This window comes from Grus americana, chromosome Z, assembly GCF_028858705.1.
Source record: "Grus americana isolate bGruAme1 chromosome Z, bGruAme1.mat, whole genome shotgun sequence".
Taxonomy (NCBI): domain Eukaryota; kingdom Metazoa; phylum Chordata; class Aves; order Gruiformes; family Gruidae; genus Grus; species Grus americana.
The window spans coordinates 77,218,060-77,244,673 of NC_072891.1; the positions used below are offsets into that span (position 1 = coordinate 77,218,060).

Below are 26,614 nucleotides of genomic sequence, written 5' to 3' on the forward strand. Positions count from 1 at the left end.
TGCTTGAAAACTAACGTGAAAAACAACGTATCAGTTATCTAAAGCCAGTATCTATATGTAACATTTTACATTTGTCCAAACTTACTTTGGCAGAAGCTATCAAAGGGCAGCAAATGGATTGGCATTCGGCTATAAAATGAAGATAAACTGAAAAAAACCCCAAACCCTGACTCCATACTGACCAGTCAGAAATATTTACAATGAATACGCTTAAATGAACACAATTTTAGCAATAACTTCATCCTCTGCTGTGTGCAGGGACATAAAAGCTATTATCTAAAAATATATGAAATAACTTGCACTTCTTAGGAAAAAGAAGTCACGTACTGCCACAGATAGTGGTGCATATATACACCTTCCTTGGGTTCCTGAGGCTGATGAGACCAGAAAATGCAATTGTGAAAGTGAAATAAATCCCTGTCAGATACGCAAAACCTCTGCAAAACACTTACACAGCATGAATACAAATTGACATACCAGAGCTATGAGACAATGCTAGAATCAGAGGATATCATTACAACGTTGAACTGTTAATCACAGCACAAAATAAAACACGTTTATTTCATTGGTAAAATCACAACTGCGAGATCTGGTCTATCGCTTCTAACATTAGGCTGGTACTTACTGCCCTAACGTACATCTTCTGGGAGCTGACAGGCCGTTCATCATAAGATAAAAAATAAACTTCAGTGTGATGACTGCTCTTTATGGCTAATGATAAATGTTATCAGGAACTCAAACACTGATATCCACAGTAGCTGCCTGCCTGCCCACCTCGGCAATAAATTCAATAACTTTTTTGGAAGACACGCCAATGTTTGAGAAGTTTACACTGCAGTGGTCCTAAGCAGAAGCCAAATAAAAAGAAATAAAATATTTAAAACTCATGCTTCGCTGTTACTGAGGGATCTAAAAATAGAAAGACTTGGAACAGAGATACGGGAGATTTTCAGTTCAAAAAGGGGAGTCCAGGAAAAATTGAGATGGCCATGAAAAAAACATGCTGATTAAAAAATAATTACGTCACGGGTTTCTCAGGATCTCACCAAACCCCCTCCACGCCGCCACCCCGGCTCTCACCCAGCCCCGCTCCCCCCAGCCCGGCCGGCCCCGCGCAAAGCGGCCGCCTCCCAGGGAGGGCTGCAAAGACCCCTCGGACCCCCAAATCGCAGCCGGCATGGGGGGAGAGCCGCCCCTCCAACTGCGGACGTCGGGGGGATGCGCGCACAGACCCGGCTTTCCCTACCCGGCCCTCCCGCTCCGTCCTGCACCCCCCGGCGGTCCGTGGCACCCCGCACCCCCGCGTCGTGAGCCCCTCCCGCCCCAGGGGAATGTGCACGCGTGGGGGGGTCCCGCTGGCGCGGGGCTGGCGCGCACAGCTCGCGGGGTGGGCGAGGGCAAGGGCAGGACCCCCCACCCTGCCCCCTTCCCCCCTTGCCTCTTCCCTTCCCCTCTCCGCATTTTCATTCTCCCTTCCCTTCCTCGCCTCTCCCTCCCTGCGTTTCCATCTTCCCTCCTCGCCTTTCCCCTGTTCCTCCTCGCATCTCTACCGACCCCCCCCTTACCACCACACCATCCCCCCTTTGCTCACCCACCCCCCCCCCCCCAGCATTTGCACCTTGTTCCCCCCCTCCCGCAGCCCGCCGAGGCCAGACAACTTGCCGGAGCCGCAGCCACCGCCGCCTCCCTTCCCTCCGCGCCCGTGGCCGCGCTCACACACACACACCACACACTCACACACTGACACACCACACACTCGGACGGACGGACGCAGGGACACACGCGCACCCCGGAGCACGGAGGTACCTCTCCGAAGCGCGCCCGCTCCTCCGGCGCGCAGCGTGCGCTGCCAGTTCCTCGCGTAGCCCCAGCACGTCGGGTCCCCCTTCCTCCTCTTCCTCCTCCTCCCCTTCCCTCCCCGCCCGCCCCCTTTCGCCGACACCAGGAAGAGGGGGGCAAAGCCGCCGCCCGCCCCGCCCCGCCGCGTCCCGTCCTGCGGGGCGATACGCTCCGCGCGGAGGCTCCGCGCATCCCCCCGCGCCCCCCGTCCCGCCGCGGTCGGGTTACCCGGCCGGCTGTGAGCCTTCTCCTGTTACGGATGCCTGTGCCGGGCGGGAGGGGACGGAGCCGAGCCCCGGAGCGGGGGGGGGACACGACGAGCCCCGGGGGGAAGCAGCGCGGCCCGCCTCCGGGGGGGATGTGCAAAGTGGGAGCTCCCCGCCGCTGGCTGCTCCGGGGATTTCCTGAGCCGTGCGTTTCGGGGTGGTTTTGCTGCTGGTTGTTTTTATAGGGTTTTTTTTCCCCTTTTTGGGTTTATTGGTATGGTTTGGCTTCTTTTTTTTAAATACATTTTAGCTAGCGCAGCTGACATCCATGGGCTTCTTCCATGTCCCCTTGAACCCAAATGCGCTTGCAGCGTTCACAGTAGGCTCTGGCAAGGATTTTGATTGGTCTGCCACTCCTCCTGTGAAGAACCTCTGCCTTTTATGTTTGGTTTCAATATGAACTTAATTATCCTCTAAGCTCCAACGCTGGAGATGAGGAACAGCTCCTAACCTTCTCTTCGAGCTGCTCATGGGTTTGGAGACCTCAACTGTAATCCTTTTTACATCATTCCTTCTCCTTGCTGAGAAGTTGTAGATTGCTCATGGGGGCCTTTGTCCATAGACCGTTCTGCACCTCTTATCATCCTTGATGCCCTCTTGAACGTCATCCTGATCTAATAGATCCTTTCTGAGATGAAGAAATACACAGTATTTAAGATGTGGGCAAACCATGGATGCATACAGTGGCCCAATGATGGTTTTCTCCTAACAATACTTTATAAGGAATTTTTGAGCACGGAGCTGATGTTTCTATAGAACTGTCTGTCATAACCCTGAGATTTTACTTGTGCAAGGCCAGCTCAGAGCCCACCGTTTTACACAGTTGTTTCTCCATGCGCATCATTTCACATTTACTTACACTGAATTTCTTGTATTGCCCAGTGAGCCTCATAATGTCCTTGTGTAGTTCTTCATCGTCTTCTTATTACTGACTTGAGTAAATTAAGACCATGATGAACTTTACTATTTCATTCTATTCCCAGGTAAGATATGAGTACACTGAACAGCACACGTCCCAGTACTGACCCTTGCAGAACCCCACACCATCCAGCACCTCCCTCCATTGTGAGAACTGGTCATTTATTCCTGTACTTTGCATTTTATCTTCTAAGCAATTACTGAGCTGTACCAGGGCTTTCCCTCTTGTTGCTATCGCTGCTTAGCCTCCTTAAAAGCCTTTGTCAAGAGCCTTTTAGAAACCCAGTGTGATATGGAAATTAGATCACCCTTATCCACATTTTTGTTGACCCTTTCAGAGACCTCCAAGAGGTTTGTTTAAGGCAGGACTTTACAGAAGCAATATTGACTCTTCTCAGAGAGATTGCATTAGTCCAGGTGTCCTTTAGTTCTAACCCAATTATCATCCCTGTATTTGCACAGTGCAGGCAGGAGGTTTGCAAACCTCTAGCTCTCCAGAGTCTTCGCTGAAGTTTAGTGTCACATTTGCCACCCTCCACTCTTCAGGTGCCACTGTTTTAAATGGGAGGTTACATCCTGCTGTTGATAATTCAGCTGCTGCATCCTTGGGTGAGAACTCAAGGGCACAGATGCTCACATGCAGGCACATTGCTGCCTGAATGCCGTGATGGTGAAAAAGGCTTATAATAAAAGCTAATGCTACAAGGATGTAGATGCATACATACATAACTGCAGACCTGTAAGCTGGTGCTATTAATGCAAGCAAGAAGCTATCTTACTAATTAATTATATGTGGCCATGACCTTCTTTGCCAATCTATGTGTCTTAAAGCACATAAGACTGTGGTACAGACAAAACCGCACCAAGGTCTTTGACCCAGTGAACTGTTTGCCATTCTCTGTATCTGCAGCCATCTGTTTTCTCTCTTTCATACTTTGCTGTAAATTCCCTAGATCAAGGATGGCCTTTTTTAATGCATATTTTTTTACCTGCCACTAGCAGCTGGCACAGGAAGGAGTAAGGGAGACCAGCTCTGAGAAGGGGTATTTCAGTTGCACCATTCAGGAACGTTCCCAGGAATGTCTGCAGTTCAGTTACCTGCCCAAAAGCAGGACTCCTACCCTTTGTCCCTCTAGGATAGGATGCAGCTGTGCAGGGCATGTGCTAGAACAGCTAGTACATGTGCTAGTACAGCTCCGTTCGGTCTATTTGCAGGGAGCAAAGGAAAGCTGCACCTCTGACACTTGACTGAAGCAACTGTGCATGGACGTGCATCACTACTCACGCCCAACAGCCTGCCCCACGTGTGTAAGAGTCCATACTCCCACAGACAGGTATGCCATCCAAATGGCAATGTGAGGCTGTGGAAGAGAGAGAGATGAAGAGGAGCATGGGGATTGCCTCCCTTTTTGGATGTTTCACAGGTCAGACCGCGTGTGTTGGGTTTTTAGAAACTTCAGCTGCTAGAAACAGAATAAGCCAGTTGTTATCATGAGGAAGGGAGGGAAGAAAAGAAATTAGTCTTTTTTAGTTGCAGAAAACTTCATAACCATGCAGAAAGGTCCCCTTCAGGCCTCAGAAACATAATTAAAATAAGCATAGTCCAGTCTCAACGCTTTTTGAAGGCCTCAAGTTTTGGAGACTGACAATATTACATTGTAGAGAAAAATCTGTGATATTCATAGCAACGAAAGATGTTACACTGCCAAAGGGAGAGCTTCAGAGCTCCTCTTCCTGGGTTCCCACCCCTCTGCCCTTTTGTTCCAACAATTATCTTCTGCTCCGCTCCTGCTTACTGGCCTCATACAGGATTGGACTGAACCGCGTCACTGCAGCACAGATTTTGTTCCATTAGATAAAGCAGTATCACAAATTACACTGATAGTTTTAATTTTTGGTTGGGTTTTTTTCCTCCTTATGACAGGGATGCATTTACTTAGTATTAATTAGGTAGCACATGACTAATCTGTCACAGAGGAAATCCAATGTAATTTCACTGTGTATATTTTAATGAGTTTGCCTATTGCTTCTAATTTGAATTTTCAACAGTTACAACAGCAGAAAAAAATTGTATCTAGAGGTTTGTTTTAAAGATATATTTTGTTAATGTTCTGTAATTTTTTTACGACAAAACAGAAAGCTTCAGGTAGGGGGACGAAGGAATTAATCTTTGCCTGAGTGCGGCCTTCTCTAATTTTTACTGTGAAGTTAAAATACTTTTACCTAATTAATGAATTGCAAGATTAGTCAGTATTGTCTTAAAAACTCTGAAAGTAGGAAGAGTATAAAGATTGTCCACATTAACCCAATATTTGTCAAGAAGAGTAGTTATTTTTAACTCTTAAATAACAGTTCTTCGTCCATCATTCCCTTTCAGGCCTGCTTTATGTGCCCTGTGAACTAAAAAGGGCTATATCACCCTCGGTATTACCTCATTCCTCTTCCAGTGACTGACTGACGTACATCCCAAGGCTGTGCTGAACATGTAGGAAAACCCAACAAAACCAGATCCTGAGATTAGTATGAGGCCCTTGGGAAAGCACAAGGAATTGAAATGGCGTATCTGAAGTTCTGCTTGTAGGGGGCTGCAAAACTGAGGGTATTTTCCTATATACATAGCCTGTGGACAAGAGGACTAGTGCCACTGAAGTCAGCGGGACCTGCAGACAATTGACACCTCTGACAACTGGGCCACATGCTTATGTGAGACCTTGTTATTATACAAAAAGGCTCTTACTTCTACTCTTTTTTTCACTGCCACATAAGCTGACCTAGTTTACAATCTGCCTCTGTACAGATGTGTCCTCTGCCATGGGCGGAAAGAGGACAGAGCTGTTGCCAACAAAGAGTGCCTGGAGTTAGGAGGGGGAAGAGGCGCAGAGTGGCTCAGGATGGGGAGATAAAGAGAAGGAAATGAAAGACAAGGGTGTTTGGAAGAGAAGAGAGAGAAATAGGGAAAGAAGAGAGCAAAGCCATATCTGTATCTGCTGCTCCTGCTTTATCCAGGAGACAGAGGAGTTACTCAAAGTCTTTGCTTTCGGACTTGGCCTGTGTATTGGAGCCTAGTTTCAGTGAGGCAGATTTTATTATTGTTATGTGGTGAACCTTCAAATGGAGAATAATTCAAACGGGATACCTCTTCCTATTAGGAAGAAATTCTTAAAGGCTGCTGTTTTACAGCCCAACACACTGTTCTTGTTCTCTGTGAACTCCTGAAGATGCTGAGAGCAGTGGAGAATAAAGAGGAATAAAAGGAAGGAAAATACTGTGATAATGATGCTGGATATGCCAGGCACTTTTCTAACATTTATAAAATTAAATGCAGTTCTGAAAGGTGATGCTTGATCTAGTAGCCTCTACACTGAATTTCACTGAGCATGAAACATGAATTTTGCTTGGGATGCAGGTTTTTAAGTGTCTTAGATTAGCTGTCAGAAATTTTGTGATTAGATTAGTTTTCCTTTCCTTGTGGTTATGGTTATTTCTCTGACTGCAGAATAACATGCAGATGAGCTGGATGAAGGAATGCACCAGCTTGCGGTAATGCATGTGAGATGAAAATGGTACTTCTGTGTATTCTCAGTGCCTTTATAAAACTAATGAATGCAGAGATCCATCAGTCAGTTAGCAAAAGAGCTGTGGGAAGTTTGGAGGTCACATTCATAAATGCTTTATATTCAGTGCAGGGATGAAATGTTGAGTATTACACAGGCAGGGAGCTCCTGGTAGGGAACTGACTGGAGATTCCTGTTCTGTTCCTGGCGTTGCTGATGACCTGTGATGTGACTGAAGGCAAGTCACTTTCCCTTATTTGCCTATATGAGTGGATGAATTTTAGGACAGGGACTGCCTGTTAGTGGGTGTTTGCAAAACGTAATGGGACCTCAGCTGTGGTTAGGGAGTTCAAATACTAACGTAGTATGAACTTTAAAATTATTTTCTCCAGTTATTCAGCTGACAATCTCATTTACGCACATCTATTATGTGGTAGAATAGCTTGGCAAGATCTCTATCAGCAACTGGCTACATGAGAACTCTCAGTAACTTAAATGTGACTCCTTGAGTGAGTAATGTTTTAGTACTGGCTCCATAAACTGTTTTAGTCATCATCAGCTTACAAACTACATGCATAGCCCTGCCAGAACTTACCACGCAGTGTAGTGTATTTTACCGCAAGCAATTCTGTCACAGGAGTAATACCCAGTAGTAACTGTTAGTGTAATCTACACCCACTTGAAGAAGTTACTCTGTTCTGCAGTGGCAAAACCAGCCAAGTTTCACTGGCATCATGTTCTCTTCAGTTCACTGAAACTGTTAGCTCCCCTTCACAAGAAATCCAAAGTGTTCAGTACCTGTGATGTTGTAAGGGAGAAATTTTTTTTATTGCAGCTCATGGGGATACCACTGCATAACTGACTCATGGTTCTCCCTCCTTCTTGTGGAAAATGCAGTCATTGCAAATCTGTAAGGTTTCACTTAAAGCTCTTTACAGTCTTACCCCAGCTAATGTTTCTGCTTTGATTACTCCTGCCTTATCTCAGTCTCTTTGTACACTCTTCCACAATAGCCCCTGTTTCTTTCCCCTACTGTGGGCTTTATGTCTCATTTCAGTCTGTTCCTTTTCCTAAGCGCAGAAAAAAATCCCATTCAGTAGTATCCCTCTTTTATTCTACAAATCCCTCTTTCAAGTCTGCTTCATCAATAACATCAACATAAGGCAGTCCTGAAAGATGGCTTGCCCATGTCCAGCTTGCCTGATTGAGCCTGAACATCCTCAGGGGCAGGGAGCATATCTGTATATATTTTCTGAATTACTGTCTGCATAGGAAAAGACATATAAATATAGCACTACTTGTTACATATTCAACATTTAGATCAACTGCTGGGGAAGATAATCACGGACTACAGTACTTCAACAGTCATGTACAGTTGCATATTGTTCCTCCAACTAAACAGGCATAGCAAAAAATATTTAAAGAGCAATCATTATTTTAGAAATAGGGGACCTCTGTAACTCTTCCATACAATACTTGAATAGCATATTCTCACAAAGAGCATTTGTTTGTGAACTAAAGAGCTTGATCCAAAGCCCAATGGAGGCTCTTCCAATGCATTCAGTGAGCTTTGGATTAAGTCCTTCCTGAGGAACAGATGCAGGGTTTTATTCACTGCCACTAGAACAATAAAAATGACAAGACAAAGAATAAAGTTGTCTACAGAGAATAAAGCAGTGCTGTCCTGCAGCAGCTTAAATACATTAGGCTCTATCGTTAAAAGAAAGTCCTGTAGAGTTAGTAAAATTGTTTGTGTAGCCCATTTACAAAATATGCAGTGCAGAAATGTTTAAATATCTACACATAAACATCCAAACACAGTGTATTTCAGCGAGCATTCAACTTCTCAGTATTTGCAAGGGCTGAGTTATAAATGTAACTACAAATTCCAGTTGTGCAAACAAAGATAACACAGAAATAGTTTGTTGCCATTAATCATCAAAACTGCTATGGAAGAGAGGTTGAATTTTTTTTACGCCATGGCTCTTAGATGGATTGGAAGTGTTTACTGAGACATCAACCAGGCTTTCAAACAGGCTTTGCTTCAGTAAGTTTCTCTCATTCAACATAATGATTTCTTATCTGGCTGGTAGATGTTATCAAAATGTAAGCAATAATGAGTGTTGAGGAGCAGAGACATTTGCACCTAAAGGAAAAACTGGGGCCAGAGTCACCCCAGGAAAAAGACTCCAACAAGGGAGGTAAGCAACTGGAGGGGACGCAAGAGACTAGACTGAAGTGAAAGTGGCAGCTGAACACTTGGCAGAAACTAAGCCAGGTAGGAACCTGGGACCTGCAGCAGAGGCAAAACATGAAGGGAATTTGATCACAGACTTTCTCAAGAGGTCTAGGTAGATCTTGTAAAGAGATCTAGTGGGAGAGAGAATGAAAGCAGCAGACAAAACAGGCTGCTTTTTGAAACACCTGCATGGATTTATATAGGAAGTAGAAACTGGGAAAGGAGCCTGGATTAGAAGATGTTGCAGTCGTAGCGAGAAAGACCCTCGTGATGAATATGAGGAGCGACAGGTGGATTTTCAAAGGAGGAACTGGCATGGTCTGGTGCAAGAAGGTGTGATGAGCAGAAATGGACGTTACACAAAACTTTTTATACCAGGAAAGAAAGAAGAGAATCAAAAGCTGACAACTAATATGACACAAAACTATTTCTGTAACTGTTGAAAATAATACCATCTAAATTTTACTTGCTCGTATTACATGTTCCTAACTTTTTCAGCTCACAAATAGCAGCCTCAGAAACAAGTCAGTATTCTTAAGTCCTGTACATTTAATTACTAAGCAAAGCCAACAGAGTGCTTACTCCAGTTCCAAACATTAACTAAATGCAGAAAGACACATTTTGTCATGCCATCTTTTCCTGGAGGATTACCACAGGTGGGCTCTGACAATTACGGAGAAGAGAAATCCTTCTGTCTTTGCTTTTACTCCTACATCGGAACCTGATCAGCCTTCAGGGATTGAAATCCCTACTACACAGAAGAACACCAGCAAGACCCTCTTGCCATACCCCTAATTTTTCCACCTTTATGTTGCTACAGCCTTAATGAGCGCTCCTGCGAATTCTTGATACCTTTTAATCTTCTGAGTTTTGCACATTGATGTACAAACGTTCAGCAGCTGAGCTGCTTTCTCCAGACATTTTACTGAGCCCTCCAGATACTCAAGGATGGATGCTTGTTCCTTCCAGTGCTATCATAACGGTGTTAAATGCCTCCAACTGCAACTGGGATCTGTCATTTGCTGCAGGGTGGATGGCGATACTAGAAATGATTACATGAGAAAAACAAGCCTGTGTGAAGGTCCTCAGAAAATCAGACAAGTGGATAATATTCAAAGAAGAAATTCTTTGTCGTGGGACAAATGTTTTTTTCCCATCGAACAATATCGCAGTTTCATAAAGATGTGTCCCTTTCTTGAATTAGAAAGGGAACGTGCCCAGTGACTAAACCCTTGGCCAACCTGAAGGACTGGCTGTCCCTGCTGTAAGCCAAGGTCCTAGCTTCACTGCATTTTCCGATCATCGGAAGTGAAATCATGCAAAACGAAACTGTAATGAGATGATAAGACAAGCTGATTATAGGCCTGCTAATTAAAAATACGCAGTATTCTGTATGGAAACCCAGCTCTGCACTATGAAACTGCTGTGCATTTTAATGTGTAACTCACATACTGTCAGAGCAGGCAATCTTTTGTCTTTGGATATGAAGGCAGGTGGGCATGTTTTACACAGGTACCACAGCTTGACAGTCTTGTTACTTTGCTTTGACAGTTCCCATGCAGAGCCACAGAAATAAAATTACAATGCCCGAGGTCAAACCTAATGGCTCTGATCACTTCCCTGACCAACACTGCCTGCCTTGGTCATGATATGAAGATGCACTCGAGAGCAATTAGCAGAGACCATAACTGGAGATGAACTCTTAGCTGTGTGCTGTGCCATGCAGTTCAGTAACTCAGATCCTCCTCTCCGTTAGCCAGCCCAGCTCCACTGACTTCAGCATGAGGTGAGCTGTGGCCAGGACCAGGGAAGGGAGAGCACAACCTGGGAAAACCAGTGATGAGAGCTGGTGGGAGCCAAGTGGGGAAAGCATCAGCTGCAGAAAATAAACCATTTTACTCCTTGAAGTTGGTTTGCACCTTCCCTTGGATTTTTATTGCACAAATGTCTCTGAATTTAGCAGCACCCCTCCATGGCTGGCATGGCAGCAAGATACTTACTAAACTGCCTGAAGGGTCAGGGAGGAGGGGATATGAGGCCATGCAGGGTTACACTTTGATAGATGACCAGGGATTTTTGCTCTGGCCTCACACGCTTCAGATACATACACTGTGAAGAAAGAGCATCTCCTTAAAAAAACTGCTCCAGAGTGCTGAAAATATCAAAGCCTCTGTCATTTTCAGTTATCTGTAAAGTTTTCGGCCACAGCGCATTTATGGCAGTGGGGCAAGGGAGAGAATGAGGGGAAGGGGTTGCGTATTGTTGGATTATTTTTTTGTTTTAAGCAGCTATCCAGTGAAATTTGTAAGTCTTTCCAGAGTTTTCTGGAGTCACTTAGATTCTTTGGTGATACAAGCTTTCATAAAACCAATGAAAGAGCAAATTGAGGTTCTATATCTGATAAAATATTCCAGCAAAACAGCAGCATCCTGTTCACTGAAATTCTTTCAGCCTGCTGCTGATCCTTTTATGTTGAAATTAGGAGTTGTTCACCAAGATAATCTTCCAACCTCCTGTACAGGAGCGTTCCAGAGAAGCCAAATAGTCTATATGTACGTCTTCCTCCTTGTTACCGTCAGCAGTAATGATGGTGGAAAAATAAAGAAAAACAGCTGCAGTTTATGGTACTCCCACACACATACGCATTCTCCTTTTTGAGCAAAAGCTGCAAGAAAGGCTCACTAATAGAGTACATGGTATTCTGAACCTGCACTCCAAAAAGAACTGCAGGCATAACAGGATGTGTTTTAAACGCAACAATGAAGAGGCAGCATTTTTCTATTTAGAAAAGAAGGAAGAAACATAAAAAACTCCAAGATAATTCATAAACTTTGGCTTGTCCAACAATAGGTCCAGCTTGGCTAGTTCTGAGCACATTACATGGAGTGGCTCTTTGGGAGGACCACATTTTTCCTTTCTTGTAAGGGAGAGCATTAATTTGCTTCATGGCTAGGATCAAGTGTAACATTTTTTTACTGATCCATATCCTGTCTTCACTGGTTGTGATTGTCATTACCTATCAGATATAAGAGCTTTCTATGCTTTATTGAAACCTATGCAATTACCATTGACTTGAACCATACAGTCAAGAGCACAGTATGGACCTAGGAGTAGCATGCTGCTTCTTGTTAATAGTTTGTTAAAGTTCAAGGGAACTCTATGATGGCCCAGGTCTCCACTTGGAGTAAGTAGGCTGTTGAAAATAACAGAGATATGTGGATTTCTATTTCCTGATTTCTGTTAATTGAGAATCTACTTTCTTCTGATATCAGGGGAAAAAAAAATTGCAACTATGTCTGCACAGACTCTTTTCAGACTTAATCTAAAATTAATGGTTTTCTTATATGAAAATAACATTTCCCATTTGATTGTTTAGCGATAGAAAGGACAGTTGTTTTGGGTTTGACTCTCTTAGCAAATGCAAGCTCAGAAGAGTTTATATCCAGCTGCTCCATATAGTCTTTGCCTCAAACACCAGTCTTCTCCCTTCCACAAATTATTAGCAAGTTATTAAAGAAAATGTCAGTGCTTCATCATTTGCTATGACTAAATTAATTTTCTTCCATGCTGGTAAGGATACTCTCATGGACTGTATTGACTTTCCAGTGCTAGCATTTTGCTGATTCTGCTCACACTGCGTCAATGGCAGCACTGAGTCAGCCTCCCTCTTACAAAGTTCTGCCATTAAACCTCCTCCTTCAGCAGGGGGTCGTTATTAAAAAAATTAGACCTCTTTTTTAAAACCAAAGAGAAAACAATGCTCAGTCAGATTTTGTTCTGCGTGGTGTTACACTCCCAAGCATTGGAAGTACTGTGTTGTTAAATTGCATTCCACAGTCATTGAACCTTTTTTCCCCTCTTCCTTGAGTGTGACCTTAAGTGAAGCCAGAGAAAGTTAGGGACTGATTAAACTCTAGCTCAGAGCTTTCCCAGCAGTCCTACAGGTCCTGCTTCTGATATACGAGCTGCCACAAAGCAATACTACACTGAGCAGAGCACTGATAGCAACCAGTGCAAAATGCCTGGGAATGCCTGTGCAAGTCCGAGCTCCAGCTGCAATCAGAATTATTTAAATATCTGATTTAACTATAACATGAAATTTTCATTTTGAAGGCTTTGCATTATCAATTTGAACCTTACTTTTATTGCTTGTGTTATAAATTATTTGCCTAAAGAAAGGTGGATTCTCACTGACTGATACCCACGAGGACATGTTGATTTGCTGCTTTATATAGATTTAACCTTAATTTGGTCATTGTTTTTGATAGCCAAGAGTATGAAATTCTGTCTTGTATTGTCCATTCTACATACTTAACTACATTTAGTCAGATTCATATTTATTGTTTATTAGCAGATCTGTTTTGGTTTTTTTTGTTTTTAACATCAGTTTGGTCTGGCACCTTTTGGATTTTATTAGCAGTTAAATAAAAACTATGGGAAACCTCGATTTTGAGAAAGTTATTAATTTTTTCTAAGTGGTAAATGAAACTAGTAAATATGATAAGAAAAATCTAATGAAAGGTTTTCAAAGCATGTTTTGCATTTACATTTTCCTCATTAAAAAAAGTTTTGCAGGTGCTGACTTTAGCTGATTATTCACCATGGCCTTTAATACCTTAAAGCTAGCTAATCTGAGCTTCTCACAGCAGTTTTTACTCATAGACTGGAAGAAGACATGAACTTGCTGCATTTTTATCTTTAAGTGCTTTCCTAAACAAAAGAGTTAGTTATTGGGCTAAATTTAACTAGCCGTAATTTAAGAAAAAATTCCTCTGCTTTTATAGCAGAAGTCTGAAATCTGCTTCCTAAGTTTCATCTGAACTGGTTTAACAGCCTTGATTACTATTTTAATTTAAAGAAACATAAAAGATTAAACTAAATTTAGGCATTAATATGGGCTTTGTATATCCAAATTAGCATCTTTATTTAAAAATATGACTTATGATAAAGGGAGAGGCCTTTAGTTTTTAACATGGTTGGTTTTGTCTTTAGATATACATGCTTCACACTCAGCAGTGTCAGCGGCCCTGAAGATGAACATCTTGGCCCTGCAGGAATTCATACCGACAAATTCATTTGCTGCTGTTAAAAACACATGGCTGCACACCATCACACCAAGAACGACAAAGAAAAAGGAATATCCCCATCACACCTACTCCAGCAAAACGGTGTGTTTCCACACACCACCCAACCACACCAGGCTACCAGGTGAGGGCAATACTTCTCAGACGCTTGCCCTCATCATGCTGACAAGCTGCTTGCATGCGGGTTTCCAGCAGATGGAAGGAGGTGGGGTAGAGGTAACTCCAGAGGGGCCTGAGAAGAGAAGGTACAAGGGAAGACATGCGGGGGATTGACTCATAGCGAGGAAGGACTGAGTGTTGGTTTGACACCATCTTGCAGTGAGCTGCCAGGATTATTTAACAAGACCTCCCAAGAGATGCACTTTTATTGAAGGTCCTCCTAATCCCAATCATTGCCAAATATTTAGGAGGAGTCCCTGCAGTAGTCAAGCGAATGCAGTTTACACCAGCGGGGGCTGCTGTGCAAACTACTCCCACCATGACAACCTCCTTGTGGCTAAAGATGTGCCCCATCCCACTGAGAGTGGGGTGCCATCAAGCATTGTGTTTGAGTGCAGCACGGATCCCTGTGCTTCCCACAAGGACGCGGTGGGAGGAGACTTACCCCTGCACCCTCCTCGGCTTCGGGACCTTCACAGGAGCACGGTCCCAGCGGGTCCCTCGGCAGCATATCCGATCCTCCTGCGCCTACAAAACCAAAGACATTTTATTGCCCATGGGAGAATATGCATGGCTGAGAGGTTGTTTTGCTTTGCTTGGATCCATTTTTCCCAGCCACACTCTGTTGCCAGCCTGGTATCTCATCAGCATTGTTAAAGAAAGCAGAAAGGGTACAAAAACAATGACTGAAAAATATTTTGCCAGCTCTGTGTGCTGTGGAGAAGCAGCCACTGCTGGGAGAAAATGCAGCAGATGCTTAACGGGTTGACGCAGCATGCCATAGCTCAAGAAGGACGTACTCAATTTCAGCCCTTGCAGCGGCCATCCTTGTCCCTAGGGCAGTGCCCAGTGACTGGACTGGGGCTGCCTTGGTCCCTGATGGGGTGGTGGGATGGCCCTGGCTGCCAGGTCCAGACTTGCCATCCCCAGGCAGCCCCCAGACACTGCTCTGTGCTCGCCTGTGCTGCTGTGCTGAAGGTGTGCCTGCGCTCACACCATCCCTGGGATGAGCTCGTCCCATCTTGGGAAGAAGCCAGAGGACTTTTCAGCACTTCTGTGCATCCCAAGGCAAGGGTAACTAAGAACATCTAGGACTCTAAGAGCATCTCATTAGTGAACACTGTTTGTTGGCCAGGCAGTAGTCACCACTGCTTATCCAGGGAGGTCAGGTTACAGGCGCAGCTCCCAGGGCATGGTGTGGGCAGCTCGTCAGTCCTGTCTGGAACAACCTCTGCACTTTTGTTTCTACATCAAGCTTAAACCTTGAAGAAAGTAAGAACATACCCGCTCATTTCACCTCCAGGGACAATCTTGGTTAAGCACAGCTAGCCACGGACAGCTGCTTGATTGCTTTTGGAATTTCCATAGCAATGACAATAATTACAATAAATAATGGTGGATTAGTCAGATTAAATTGGTGAATATTTTCTAAACTGTGAAATTAAATTATAGGGGTTACACAATCTCCTCTATAGAGGATAAGGATGTATAGGATTTATATATCATCTCCAATAGCACTGTTGAATGTACACATTCACACTGAGAATACATTGAATAATGTTCTTTGTGCTACCACAGCACTGTGCGCACCTACTAAATTTGAAATATGGCTCGTGTAATAATACGGCTTGAAATGGCTCTGTGGTCCTTGGTCAATACAAGGACAGTTATTCAAGCCCTCTGCTGCTACTTCACACTATAATATTGAGCGTGTCTCTTCAAACCACTACTGTTTGAGTATGCTCCACAGTTGTGTTATGATTACTTATGCAAAAGGATCCGTGCATCAGAGATGCCCTTTGCTTATTTGTTGCTCCAGCAGACAGTGGCACATGCTAACAGTGCTAGCTTGAGCTGTAGTCTGCCTGTGGATACATGGAGGCACTAACTGCACACCTGTATCTTTCTTTCTAACAATGTTGGCTGGTGGGTTTTCCTGCTTTTTGGCACCCTCAGACAGACATCTTTTGCTCTGGGGGAAGAATATTAAAAAGTGTCAGTGCAGCTTATGTGCCAAGATACTGTAGGTGCTTTTAACTTTTTCCAGCACAGGTTCTTTGGAGCTGACCCCCTTCTCTTCCCACATGCTGACCTATGGTGTCCATGTAGTCCACAGAGCCAGCAGGTAGCCCCCAGCAAGGTTTGAAGACTGCATTAAAACCAGTGGAAGTGTGTAATAACGAAATTGGGACCTTTTTTACTTGTTGTGCTCTCAGCACTCTGGAAAAGTCCACAAAGACAGAAGTCTAATCCTGTGACTTTACCACAGGATTGACCCCTCCTTTGCATTCGTCTCTGCTGGGGTTCCCCTAGAGCATTGCTGCTTTGGAAGTGGTGCTGCAGAAAAGGCATGTAGTTTATTCTGTCTTGATTTCTTTTTTCTGCTGTTTTTTTCTTTCCAGCTTACTTCAATAACTATATTCATGCTAATCGCAGGCCAAAAGGACCTTCCTTGTTATATGTCTGTAGAGCATTTTAGCATAGTGGGCCTCTACTGATTCTCTACTGATACCTATGTGCTCTCCTGCTATTCAAATGCAGATGTAAAATAGAGCTGTGTGCCTTTTTTTACCATTTCATTAAAGCATCCCTTCATACTTAGGCCCCTGTGCTTCTTTTCCTGCAGTATATTTGGAACTGTGAAGCCTTCAGCATGTTGTCCTTGTGTGGATGCCTCTGTTTTGCATTAGCAAGTAGCTGTGCAGTAGGAGTGGATCAGAAGATGGGAGCAATTGGTGCTGACATCTCTAGATCTATATTGGAAGTATTTCCAGGATTTAATGTCAAACTAGATTTAGTCTGATTCCCTGGACTGAATGTTACCACAGTGTCAGAAGGAGTAATAGTTCATTTGAATATTTGTGTTTCCACTAGGCTTTGAAAAGTATTTCTTGTGACCAGGCCGAAGAGATTCTTGTTTGGTTTCCTCTGAAAGGAGTCTTGGCTGTGACTCAACCAGTCTCATCACATAGTGTGATTCATTCCACGTCTGAACCAGTTGCAAGTGTGGTTGAGGAAAGAGGGATGAGTTCACTAAAAAACATACTACTGTTCTCTGCCAACGTGCTGATATATATGCAGCCTACGGCCACCAAGAAAGGGCAGTCTGGTGACTAGGATGCTAAATGGAGATGTGAGTTGCCAAATTTCAGACCTGTGCCATAACTAACATTCTGCATAGCCCTTGGTAGGCACTGGTATTGACTTAAGTTGTCCACCTGTAAGTGATATTCCCCACTGATGTGGCAACACATGAAAGATTAAGAAGAGAGCATTTACAGCAGTAATACATGTATTTAACTAGAAAAGAAGTCATGAAACTCCAAGGCCTAGACATTAACACACATAAGAAAGGACGTGTCTCCCCCAAATCTCTCAAACTCATAAATTCCATAAACCTGAGTGGACTTCATCTCCACACTCTGTATTTGGTGACAGGCCATATCTGCCACAGCATGGACCTCTGACTTAATCTGCATGAAGTACACGGCAACCTAACAATCCCCCTTGGATTAAAAAAAAAATAAAAATAATCACAAGCATGTTCACATCCATGGACATATTGTAAAGGCTGCACATAGTACCAGGTCATGCTGCCATTAGCACAGCTAAAGTTTTACGTCTATCATCGTCTGTACAGCTGCAGGGCAGCTCCATCAGCACTATTGGGGCTCAGTGGCTTTTCATCCATCTCTGTGCATGCTGGCTCCACTTCTGTGTAGTACTGTGCTGACTTATTTGTTTCCTTTTACTTGCTGTTGATTTCAACTCTGAATAGGGTTTGATGGATGACAGGAGTTTAACAATAACGAGGACCGGACAATACAACAGGAATGAAGCTGAGCTAACAGTCTCTTTCCTTAAGAGATGTATCCGTGCAGACTTGGGAGAGAAATCAAGGTGCAGATAATAAGAAGGAATTTAGGCTCTCAGCTCACAAGCATCAGCCAGGAGAGAAAGGAACAGATGTTGTCAAGACAAGAAGGATGAAATTTAAGTGTAAGAGGCAGATGCCCAGTTTCTGGTGATGTAGTTGGCAGTGGAAGTGCAGAATATGGATGAAGAATAGAGGTACTGATAAGGGATCTGGAAACCTGCTGTGCACACCCACTCATGGCTCTTAACAAACAAGAGGATACTTTAGCAGTTCATTCCTGAATCACAGTTCTTTGTGGTCAGCACTGCGACCAAGGAGGAGACACCTCTGCCTTGGTTAGCAGTGACCTGGGGCAGTACACTTATCTCAAGGGTGCTTGCTCCATCCATCTCAGTCTGTCAACCCCTTTGGGTTTCTGCTCAACTTCTATAGGACCTGGACAAAGAAAGGAAACCTCGAGGTGCAATTCAGCTACCGAAGTATGTGAACTTTCTCCAGGGGCCCCCAACTCCCTTAGAAAATACTTCACAAATGCAAAAATTACCCAGAAACAACAGTCTTACGGTCTTAATTTTGCTATATGTTTTAGCAACAGAGTGCTCTGTGTTTTCAGCATATAGACTCCATTGCTGTGTTGTTAGACTGGTGAGAAACAACTCTGAGCCCTATACCATACAACCATTAACACTGGCGCAAGCTGTATCCATCTGAAACCTGGCAGCCTGCATCCTCTTGCAAAAGATACTGGTGCAGTAAAGGGGCAGGTTGTAGCATAACAAGAGCTGAATCAGAGAACACCTTTAGGGCAAAGAATTGTCTCCTCAGAGGAAAAGCAATTATGGGTATTCACCAGGAAAACTCCTGCAGTGATCGAATCATACTAAATCAAGCCTTCTTCATTTCTCACATGATAGTCATTTATACCTGCTATGAAAGGTTAGAGCATAGTCAAATGTTCACTTGCATGGCAGCTGGAGCAGTTTAAGATTTATTATCCTCTTCCACTGAGACAGGTTGTTTGTGGAAGCATTTTTAGTCCTTTTCAGAGCCAAGGCAGGTTGCACACAAGCGCCAAAAGGACATGTTACTGCTCCCAGTTTGGCCCCGTCTGCCTGCCGAGGGTGCTGCCTCTCAGATCTGCCAGCTGGTTTGTTGCTCACCAGAATGCTTCCTGCCCTGTTCAGAGTGGAAGGAAACAGGCCAGCTCCAACCACATAAATCCTGGATCTTCACTAAACTGGCCCACTTGGTCTTGAAGAGGCCAAGGAGGCAATTTATTAGAGCAACTATTTTCACTTGACTTGAACCACAGGGATTCCTGCAGTTTCTCAGTCTGCTTTCTTTCAGCTACACACGACTTGTCATTAAAAATGAAAGCCAAACTATGTCCTTGTGTTGCTATCTTGGCAGTGCCCAGCTGAGCCAGCAGAGAGATGCCATGTTAAACTACAAAGTTGAGTTTGTCACCAGTTATTCCTGTGAATAATAAAAGGTCATTCAGAAAAATAAAATCCTCAGAGGAGAGGGAGAGAAAAAAAAAGACACAGTCTAGGAAAAAAGACCTTTCAGCAAGAGTGCTGGCATGTTTATTTATTGAACTGCTAAATGGCTTGATGGCTTCATGCAGTTCAGATTGGGAAAGGTCACATATCAGCATGAAGACAAAGGCATAACTTAAGTGGTGAAGAAAATAACTCATTTATCTGGGGTTTTTTTTTGCACTTTTCTTTAATATACAGTATGTTTAGGCATTGCGTTTGTGCTATATTTTGAAACAATAGTAAGGAAACTTCCTTACCCTTTTAACCATGCTTTGAAGGCTCACCTCTAAGAGTTAAGAAAATATCTTAGTCTAAGCTTCCATAGAATCTTCAGTCTTAGACAACCTATTACAGAGAGTGCTGTAGGTGCCACTTCTCTTGTGACGTGTCTCTCTGATAGCAATTGTCTTAAGAGCGCTAGCTCATTTAATCTGTTTTTCTGCATCTGATAGCAGTGTTATTCACTGGGGTGGATGCACAGATTATAGAGCTAATGGCACAATTCTCTTTTACTGATTTGCTTTTCTCTTCCAAATGACCCCCCCCCCCCCCCCCCCCCCCCCGCCCCAGCTTTCACACTGTGATGTATTTTGGACCTAAACATAAATAAGGCAAAAATCTCCCTATTAGGGCTAGTAGGAGGGAAGTCACACCTACTTACATGCCATTGAAAAGGAGCCTTGGCTGGTGTCATTCCTCAAAGGGTGTTGGTTGAATTGTGATCATGCAAGAGTGATCATGCATCTATACTAAGACTAGGTGTCAAAGGCTCAGTCTCCAAAATTCAGATGTACATTTTAGTTCCAGATGTAGTCCGGCACTATTCTGGGAAACACCTAAGAAGACTTGCATTGGTGGTCGCAGGTGGAGTAAAGTCATTGCAGATTCCCATCACTGAGATGGATTATCCCTCTTCAGCTTAGTCAGGTTTTCGGGAGTCATTTGAACTAGCCCAGGCTAGCAATACCCTGACATGGCTTTTGCATGCTTCAGTCATGTGGGAAGTGATGGCAGCTTGGGAGAACAGCTATATCTTCAGCCATTCACTACAAGGTCATGCAACACTAGTCTCAAACTTTGTCCCTTACTCATTTTAATGAGGAATTTCTACCTACCAACGTAGTTTCTGGTAACCAGCAGTGATGAACTTGGTTCAGATTGTGCATGTGTTTTCTTGCAGATTTAACTTTGTGGGCAAAACCCTTTCAATGGCTAGTTGTAGTAGCATAAAATAGCTGCTATGAAGTTCACCATTTCTGCTATGAAGCAAGCAAAAAGTCCTCAGGACCATAATCTCCATATATTTTGCAATGAAACCTTAAGTATAGACCAGCCCTGAGGTTAAAGCTATTCTAAGGGAGTGAGATTGCAATGTTGCTTAGAAAATTGCTCCCAATCTCAGCAATCTTGTTCAGAGTGAACAGTTTAGGATGAAATTGACAGAGAAACACTGAAGTTTTTGGAGGAAAAGTAGTCTGCAGGAAATAAGCTAAAAGTCTGACATGAACTGGGAGGCATGAGGAAGGGAAAACCTGTGAATTTTGTTTCTCTTTCTTATAATAATTTGCCTTGGTGCACATTCTCTTATTTGGAAATACCAATTAGGAAGTGTGATGTTCTATCAGTAAAAGAGCAGATAGCCTTCTAGCTTTGCCTATAGTTCCTGTATGTCAGCAGTGCAGCCAAACAATGAATCCATAAAGAAGGGAAGCACAAGCCACTCATGCAAATTCTTTTTAATCATGGCATCTTAAGCTCAATAGCAGAAAGAAAGCAGAAGGTAGCAGGAAGATTATCTGCTATGATAACCATTCTCTACTAGGAGAAAGAAAAACCATCAGTTACACAGTGCTGAAAGTGCATGTCTGTAATGCAGTGAGGGAGACAAATAGCTTGTGGTGCTCATCTCACTGCATCCACCTAGAGGATTTCTTGCCCCCCCCCAAATGCATGTCTGTAAATACCACAAAGACGAGCTTCTAGTCCTCTCAGCAGAGCCAAGAGAGAGGACTGCAAGAGCTGTGTCCAGTTTCCTTAACTGCAAAGTGAGACAGTTTATCTCTTGTCTTCATCATACTAATCTTGCCCACGCTGATGCAGATGAGGCATATTTTTATGACGCCTTCTGTTACCTGGAGTTAGACATGCAGCTGCATGTACCAACAGTTGGAAGTGCTGCATGCATATGTGGAAGATCCTACGGATGCATGTCAACAGTCAAAAGTGGTATGTATCCAGTTAAACCTAATTCCCTCTTCGGTGACTTTTAGCAGCAGGCAAGACATTCCTCGTTAGTGGGTACTACTGCTGAAGTAAATGGCCATGCCTTCGCAGTGCACCTAGTAGGGATGGGAGGAAAGCAATCTCAATTTTTCAGCAAATTTGTCTTTAGATGACTCTTCCAATTATGCTTTTCTGCTCTTCCCTGTGGTGAGCAACCAGTCTGGCTCAACAGGGTAAATCCTTATACATGTCAGATTGCATTACTGCAGAGTAGGAGGGACAATCATACTCTGCTGACATTTAGCTGCAGGTAATAGAGTGCATATAAGAGCACCTATCACTGTCAATTTTCTTCTCACACCTCATGGTCTCCTTCAGGGGTGACATTTTGGATCTGGTTTGCATTTGAGGTCTGACAAAAATGGCAGGCTTACTCAATGCACAGTAGAAATGATTGAACTGCACACATCCACCTACTGTATTTAGGAATAAATAGGTATAGGTTTTTTTTCTGAGAAGCCTTCTTCCACGCTGCTAAAAACGCCTTATTGCAAGATTTTCACAATTAACTCAGGAGTTAAACAAATAAAACAAGGGGGTTTTAAAGGATAAGACCCTAAAGAAGTATTTCAGTCCTTGACAAGGCAACAGCAAGGGCCCTGAATGGACTTATCTGCCTGATTAGATTGTAGTTGTTAAGGGCCAAACTGCAATGAGGCAGATCTAGCTAAAACTGTCTAGACTGACCTAACCTTTGATGTCCACTTTTGCATACTTTTGAGTTAAGATTGTACTGACAGTTGCTTTGAAGAAATGTGCAATTTTTCTGTCAGACAAATTTGTATCAACACTTTATTCCAAAGCTTAAACCGCCAGTTTTGCTTGACAGAAGATGGTATTAATTAGTACATTTTCACTACCTTCCATTGTGGTAAAGAGTAACGTGCCAGGTATCAAAGAACCCATTGCAACCCTGCATTTGTACTAGACACACACATTAGTGCAAATCCTGTCAATTCTGCAACAGCAGAGTCAAATTTTGTTCTTCCCTAGAGAGGTGCATGACAGTTGAAAGGTGCAGGAGAACTGGTGTTATCATGGCATGAGCCATGACACTGCTGGAAAGCCATGCAATCCAGCAGAGCAGACCCTTTCAGGCCAGATATTTGATTCACCTGAAGTTGAGAACAGTTCTATTGTCTGCAAGAAGAGATCCAGAGCACTGGACAGGGTTAGTAACTGTATAGTCAAATTAAAATCACTGCTTGATGTAAGGTTAATATAATCTGACTTTTAACAAACGGACATGAGAGATAAGACCCAGATGTTTAAGGTTGAAGGCACCTGTCTTCACCTAAACTTATCTGTGCTGCACAGTAATCAGTTTTGGATCTTACTTATAAAGTTAGTGCTCAGTTAGAGAAGATGCATCAGCCTCTGGCCTCTGTGGATAAGGTTGGCAATCTTAGAAAATGACATATAATTAGGGAAAATTATAGTGTTTGCTTTCAAAGTACTATTTGTTTTCCCAAAAAAGCTAACTGACAGGCAAACATAATATCCAGACATGGTATATCCTCCTCAGTTATTCACGTATCACCTCCCCAGAATTAAAATAGGTAGTGAAATGTTTCGTTTCCCAGCCACAATGTTCAAAGGAAGTATGACTTGCTGGTCAAAACTCCAGTGATGTTTCTTATCCAAGCCATATGCTTGAAAGAGTTCAATAAAGGATTGCTTGGCTCTCTTATAGAGGAAGAGATCAAGTGCCTTGAAAGCGAAAGACAAACTAAAAAGACAATAAATTATAATTTTGGTATCATGATATTGGGCTATATTTTGCACCTAAAAGGTTTAATATTTAAGGAGAAATCACAAGTTAATGTACAGTGTCAAATGATGCCACATCCATCACCTTCCAGCCATTAGGTGGCATTAATGCCCATTAGGGCATTATGAGAATTATAACAAGCTACATTTCATGAGTCTGTCCTGCGGCACAGACATGGGCTAACTGGGTATAGGTTTCCAGGCTGTCCCACACTTTGGAGACTCATGTAAAGATGGCATCCTGATTCTGCCTGGGAGCCCCACAAAACCTCCACATAAATAAACATGACTGGAGATTAAAGAGGTACTTTCTCTGTGATTCCTAAATGAGCACAGGCCAGCCATGTATTCCCAAGGGGACGGGATCTTGGCTTTGTCCTCTCTCAGTTCTTCAAAGTCACAATATGTGCTCCTTAAAGCATGCCCTGCTGATGCAATGCAAAAACTCTGACTCTTGTGTCCGTGGTATGCTAAACATGGCTCTTCAAGGGTAGAACGAACAACTACGGCACAATCCAAAGTCAATAAGAAAGTGCTGGTTGACTTCTGCAGACTTGCGGAAATTATCTGCTCAGTTATTCTTGTTCTCTCTCAGCTGTTTATCTGTCCCATGATGTCCATTGTCTAAATTTGAAATTAAAAACATTCCTGAGGCAATGAAAGTCTTTAAGCATTTGCATTCCGCCGTGCATCAAAGAACAGTTAAGTCTGATGCTTCGCCTTTGATAACTATGCTTGCATTCAAGTTTTCAGAGCCTCATGATTTTAGCTTACAGCACCCTCATTATTTGCTGGGGCAGAACTCACGTGCAAGGCAGTCCCATGATGTGACAGGTTTCCCTGCCTGATGAGGCGGTCCATCTGTGCAGGCTACACCAAAGTGGAAGCTGATGTATGGACAGTGTATGTGACCGGGGAGTTTTTGCAGAGCTTGAGCCCTGAGCCTAGCTGGGGGCATGCTAAAGCTGTGAGAAACAAAACCGATGTCCTTTTAAAATGCAGCTTTTGTAGTGTATGTGCATCTCCCTTTGTCCTATTTCTTTGGTTACTTCCACTCCTCCTTAGCATGAACAGTGAGGAGTGTTGATTCAGTAAAGTGTCTTCCTAAGAGAATTAGCTACCCTGTTGAGAAAAAAGCCTGTATCAGGGTACCAATAAACATTTTTCACAGCTCTCATCTTGACAATAAGCCCATAATACCAGTGGAATAAAGCATGAAGAAAGCATAAAATTGCATCAGGGCTTCAATTAACTTTCCTATTACCTGTAATTCAAATACTTATTGCTTCTGTGCTAGAGTTATTACTTACTTGTATAAGATTTTAAACTGTAACATTTTAAAGAGGCAGCCTGCCCTGTAGAGAGATATCAGCTCTGAAAATGAAGAAAGATCACATTCAAACCTTTCCTGTTGAAATCTAGCAAGCTGAGTTTCTTGTGAAATTTCTAGAAATTAGAAATGTATTAGGAAGCCTCTTTTTGAAGGAACCACTGTGCTTTCATGTGAAGTCTTGCCTGGAACATGAAATTGTGGAGACATAATTAATAGATGAGAGGATGAGAGTGGGTTTTTTGTAGGTTTTATGTTTGTTTGGTTGTGGGGTTTTTTTTGTTTTATAATGACAACCTAATTACTTGATCCACAGCAGCTCTTAATTTCTGAATAGTTCAGTCTGGGTTTAAATTGAGTTCATGGCTGCTTCTTCCTTTATTCAGGCTATTCAAATATTCTCTTCACAACCTGCACTGAGTAACAGGTAAAAAACTGTTGTCATGCTTAATATATTTTAATTGTGCAGGTAGGTTGTTTGTATTTTTCACATTCTGTTTCTGAGGAAAGCAGAAAGTGTTCTAGCTTAGTTAAAGATATTTTCCAAGAACACAAGAAATGCCCCACTGGACCAGAGCAATGGTCTTTGACAGCAGCAGTAAGGGACTTCCTATAGGGAGAATGCCTGCCCTCAGCCTGGATCTTCAGACCTTACCCTGTACTTCCTCCAGTATCCCCAATCACTAAATTAGGGATGTCACTGGACACATCTTTGCCTTGTCCTTTTAATACATTTTCTGGATCTGTTGTCCATCAGTTTGTTAACATGGAGATATTTATCTGTCTGGAGTTGGGTCGGTTTTTTTGTTTGTTTTCTTTTGTTTTGGGGGGGTCCCCCTTTGTTCCTCCCCCCTCTTCTTTTTTTTTTTCTTCTGTATAACACCATTATCATCTACATGGTATGTGAAGTGCTGTGTTTAGCACTACCAGTTCAGAGACCTCTAAGGAGGACAAACAATGAATCCATGTCTGTTAGAAGTTATAGTTTGCTAAACGACTATGCAATTCTGCATGTCTAAGGTATGACTGCAAAGGGATTGAATGCTCAGGAATATAAACATTCACGGTCTGAATTTCGGGCCACCTTAAAAGAACATCACATAGTATCCAGAAGCAGAGGCAGTCAACATAGTCATAACTTTCAGGAATTTTAGCCTCTAGCAATGTTTGTTGCAGAGAAAGGATCGGCAGAATAGCTTCACATTCACTGCGGACACCCTATTTAATAAGGAATTAGGTTAGCAAAGAAGGACAGATGGCAAGAGCAGACAAGACAGTTTGAGACCCAAGGCCTAATTCAGCTTTGACACAGCTAAGCTGAATGGCCACTGAAGTCAATCAGGTGTTCACATGTTTGTATCAGGGCTGAATTTGTTTCCCTATGTTTAGCAGAAAGAGGTGAATAATTGAATTCAGATAGATTTTTTTGTTGTTGTTTGGAAACAGTGATGGTCGTATGAAATGTTCAGTGCTACCCCAAAACCTACACTATAAAAACTAACAGGCTTTGTGAGCAGGGATGTTTCCTGCTTAATGCAAATACAGTTGAGAGACAGTGCCTGGCCTAAGGCTTTGTATATATATGATGGAAATAAACAGATGGAGACACAAGCAGAGGCTTGTTCAGTGCAGCCTAAGCGGAACAGGACTTTGAATCCTGGTTCTCTGAATCTGAGATAGGTCTCTAATTTTTGGGTTTCTACAAGAGTCACTGCAACTCTTCTTAGAATTATAATGGGAAGTATATTTATTCT

At 43.1% G+C, this 26,614-nt stretch overlaps 1 protein-coding gene across 8 annotated transcripts in view; it reads right to left on the reverse strand.

The window, feature by feature from the left end:
- PALM2AKAP2 (PALM2 and AKAP2 fusion) overlaps nt 1-26,614 on the reverse strand; it is a 269,198-nt gene that overhangs the window by 96,774 nt on the left and 145,810 nt on the right. For 4 of the 8 annotated variants that reach the window (XM_054809517.1, XM_054809516.1, XM_054809515.1 and 1 more), the window contains one exon: nt 14,505-14,587. In XM_054809517.1, the coding sequence (XP_054665492.1) occupies nt 14,505-14,587 (83 nt within the window). The other 4 variants (XM_054809519.1, XM_054809521.1, XM_054809518.1 and 1 more) reach the window with 4 other exon arrangements.